This window comes from Chaetodon trifascialis, chromosome 7, assembly GCF_039877785.1.
Source record: "Chaetodon trifascialis isolate fChaTrf1 chromosome 7, fChaTrf1.hap1, whole genome shotgun sequence".
In the NCBI taxonomy this organism is placed as follows: Eukaryota; Metazoa; Chordata; class Actinopteri; order Chaetodontiformes; family Chaetodontidae; genus Chaetodon; species Chaetodon trifascialis.
This window is the reverse complement of record NC_092062.1, coordinates 5,709,594-5,713,592: the sequence shown is the minus strand read 5'-3', so window position 1 is coordinate 5,713,592 and position 3,999 is coordinate 5,709,594. Positions and strand designations below refer to the sequence as shown.

The following is a 3,999-nucleotide window of genomic DNA, read 5'->3' as shown; positions in this document are numbered from 1 at the left end:
TAAACATTAAATCGATTATTCGACTAATTGTCTGCTCTACTCTGATGACACAAAGGATGCATATACTTTCACTCACAGTTTTTTCATTTCGTTGAATTCAAACCAGGAAAATAAACCAGACTTTGTTCTCAGGAAAAAAAAAAGTGGGATTATCAGGTAGAAAAAAAAGAAAAAGAAAGACAGAAAGACGAAGGCTCAGAGGGTGTCCAATGACTGCGCACAACACTGTGTGCAGAGAAATGGTTTCAATTTAAAAATGTGCTTAAAAACACACACACACACACACACACACCCGCACGCACGCACACACGAACGCAAACACACAGCTCTTCTGCTTGATGTGTTCCAGCTTTGTAGTTGAAAAACTCAAATTGCCATTGCAGGCATATTTGATTTATTTTAAGTTGACTAAACACAAACAACCCATATCTATGGTGTCTTGAATCACAGTTGAAAATGGACACACAAGTATTTTTGCATGTTGACGACCCTCAAAGTACACATGACTGTAGTGTATAGAGCTGGCCAAACACCATTAGCATTCACTAGATTTTTTTCTGCTGTGTTTTCCTTCCAGCCCCTGGCCTCAGTTCATCATACTGCAGATGAAAATCAAGTTGCAGAGTTTTGAAACTTGGCAGTTAATAAATCAGTGAATCTGTTTTCTTTTGGTCAAAGTCGTGAAATGAATGTGTCACATTGCGGGGAACTGCACTATGTACAATATCATAACTAACAAGCACCGTCAGGATGGGCACAGTGCAGCAAATAAAGCAATTTTGCAGGGTCTGTAAACTGATTTGCAAATAGTAGCTGAATAAAAAGGAAAAGTGTTTTCAGGATAAGAACAGCTAAAGATTTGTATTGCCTGAGAAAAGGTGAAATTGTAAAATGTACAGAATTTGCAGAACTAAAACATGCAAAAACACTGGTATGGTCCTTTAACCTGACATGATTAGGTGTGCTTTATTTGGAAAGGAATGTTACAACTGTCAGGGCCTGAGCTACAGGCCACAACCATCTGTCACAATGACGCACATTCACAACCTGTGCACCGATTCTTGTCCCAGACTGCTGACATTTCCCTTCAGACACGGGCAACTGCTGCTCAACTGTATAACAGACACAAACTACAGCTGGTTAATCAGGATGAGAGGGAGCCACGAGGAAGCACTTGGGTTTCACGGGACTCTGCTTAGAATAGAGCCACCGCTCACTGGCAGTCCACTGATCAAAGACACAAACACTCAATGTGAAATACTCCCAGTGGTGTCCACAGTAAGTCAGGTCATGAGACCTCGGATCCTTGATGGTCAGCTGGCTCTTTGTGATGATTAAGTACAATTCCATTACGTCCAAAGTATGAAAAAAGTGTTTGTTTGTTTTTTAAAAAAGAAAGATTTTTTTTTTAAATCTTTAAATACAAATATATACTTACAAAAATCTCACAAATGTATTATGTACATTAAAAAACATACCAAGTGTCTCCTGTAAGTCCGAGAAGATTCAAAAGAAAATAACAAAGAGGATTATCATTCAGTTTGTCACTAAGCAGTCTGTGTGGGGGACGGGGTGAGACCACATCACACTGTGGTCTCACCCTGTTTACTGTTGGCCAGTCTTGTGTAAAACCTCCTCCAGGAGTTGAGGGTCTTTCCAGACCAGATCCAGAAGCCAGAGGTGATGCCCACAATGAGCGTCATGAGATACTTTATCATGAAGACGGTGAAGTCGGGACTCATGTTGGGGTGGTTCTGGGCCGGGCACGGCACGGCGTACGTCTTGCACGTCTGGCTGATCCATGTCCTCTCCCACTGCTCTCTGAAGGCCTGCTCGTAGAAGTAGCAGGCGATGACGATGGTAGCCGGCACAGTGTACAGCACGCTGAAGATCCCTATCCGCACCATCAGTTTCTCCAGCTTCTCCGTCTTGGTGCCGTCGTGCTTCATGATGGTCCGAATGCGAAACAAGGACACGAAGCCCGCCAAGAGGAAGGAGGTTCCGATGAATAGATACACAAACAGAGGCGCGAGGACAAAGCCCCGCAGGGCATCCACGCTGTTGATACCCACAAAGCAAACCCCGCTCAACACATCTCCATCCACCTGACCTACAGCTAGAATGGTGATGGTCTTGATGGCGGGCACGGCCCAGGCTGCCAGGTGGAAGTACTGAGAGTTCGCCTCGATGGCCTCGTGGCCCCATTTCATCCCTGCTGCCAGGAACCAGGTGAGAGCCAGGATGACCCACCAGATTGAGCTGGCCATGCTGAAGAAGTAGAGCATCATGAAGAGGATGGTGCAGCCCTCCTTCTTCGTGCCCTGCACCACAGTCCTGATGTCATTGTCAAACCTGTCATTGCAAACCACCTTGTCCTCCAGTAAAAATCCAGCGATGTAGGCGATGGACACCATAGTGTAGCAACCAGAGAGGAAGACAATGGGCCGCTCTGGATAGCTGAACCGCTTCATGTCCACCAGGTAAGTCAGCACGGTGAACAACGTGGAAGCACAACACAACACTGACCAGATGCCGATCCATATCCTCGCGAATTTGAGCTCCTCCTCGCTGAAGTACATCATCCCGTGAGATCTCTTGGGCTCACACGGAGCGCCGCAGTTCTCCTGCCCGAGGAAGCGATAGTTCAGGTAGGGGGGCACCCTGAGCGAGGCCGGGCACCTGAACTGACCGTTCATGGGGTCAGGGAGTGAGCGCTCGGTGGTGTACGGGCCGGGACTGTCAGGCTCGGTGCGGTCCGACATGTTTTGGCCCACGCACAGCTCTCCCGCGCCGTGCACCGGGAAGGACTCGCACGCGAGGCTGTCGGGCCACTGGAAGCCGAACTTGTTCATGAGCGCCTCGCAGCCCTGCCGCGCGCGCTCGCACAGAGAGCGGCACGGCGGCAGCGCCTGCTCCAGCACCGTGCACACGGGAGCATACATGGAGCAGAGGAAGAACTTTAAATCCGGAGAGCACTGCACTTTGACCAGCGGGTAGAACTGATGGACCTCCAGCCCCGCATCCTCCTGGTTGGTATGACCGAGCAAGTTCGGCATGATAGTCTCGTTGTACGCGATGTCCGTACACAGCGGAATGGAAATCGGCTGGCAAAATCCGTGCTCCGGTATAGACATTCCTCGGTCACCGCCGCCGCCGTATTGCCCATTTACTCGAAAAAATCCCCCGTTTAGGCACAGAATAAAAAACAAAAAAGTGAAACCCGCACGGATGAGTCTGTTGTAAACCATGGTGAAGAAGGTATCCGCTGCCGCACTTTATATTTGTTGCTGAACTAACTTGCGTTACCTTGCCAGACAGCAGGCTACTTCCTTGACTGCTCTTTGTTGGCGTTTCTTTGCGAGATAAAAGCAGCTTCTTCCAGCGGAATTTCACGGTTCCTTTCCCCCAGGGTCTCAGCGCGCCCAGGTGGAATGAAAATGCGAAAAAACTCCCCAGATTTTAGACACAAACGGGGCTTCTCCGGCTGAAATCCACAAAATAAAGCGTACTTCTCCAGCAAAGGGACAGCTCCTGTCTCCAGTGTGCACGACACAGTGTCAGTCTGCCGTTCAAACCTGTTCTGCGCTCCCTCACACGTTCCCACAAAGGTCAAGGCAACCACGATTCAATAGCACTTCCGGTCAAAACTTTCTAAATACAAGTCCCTAATGCAACACTATACGGACTAGTTTTGAAATCGTTTTGAAAACTCATATACTTTTCGGCTGTATGTATCTTAATTAGACATCACGAATTCTGTTTAGTAGCATGCGACATACCGCAAATTCACTGTTTAAACAAATGTGTCTGTGCTACCCTCTTTGCAAGAGTCCGTTGAAAAAGAAGACTTTTAATTGTGTAAATGTACCTTGTTAAATAAAAGCAAAGAAAATAAGAAAGATTTAATCGATTATCAATAACTTCTGTTTATGAGTTTTATAATATATATATATATATATAGAATGAAATGAAAGTTAAGAATCACATAAAACAAAATGT

At 46.8% G+C, this 3,999-nt stretch overlaps 1 protein-coding gene across 1 annotated transcript; it reads right to left on the bottom strand.

The window, feature by feature from the left end:
- Positions 1-528: 528 nt before the first annotated feature.
- fzd1 (frizzled class receptor 1) lies at positions 529-3,560 on the bottom strand. Its single transcript, XM_070966787.1, has one exon. It carries the CDS (start codon positions 3,246-3,248, stop codon positions 1,584-1,586), a length of 1,665 nt encoding a protein of 554 aa, XP_070822888.1. The 5' UTR covers positions 3,249-3,560; the 3' UTR covers positions 529-1,583.
- Between the last annotated feature and the right edge of the window lie 439 nt (positions 3,561-3,999).

Coding starts and splice junctions, on each gene's coding strand:
- fzd1 (XM_070966787.1), bottom strand. CDS start 3,248: ATGGTTTACAACAGACTCATCCGTGCGGGTTTCACTTTTTTGTTTTTT.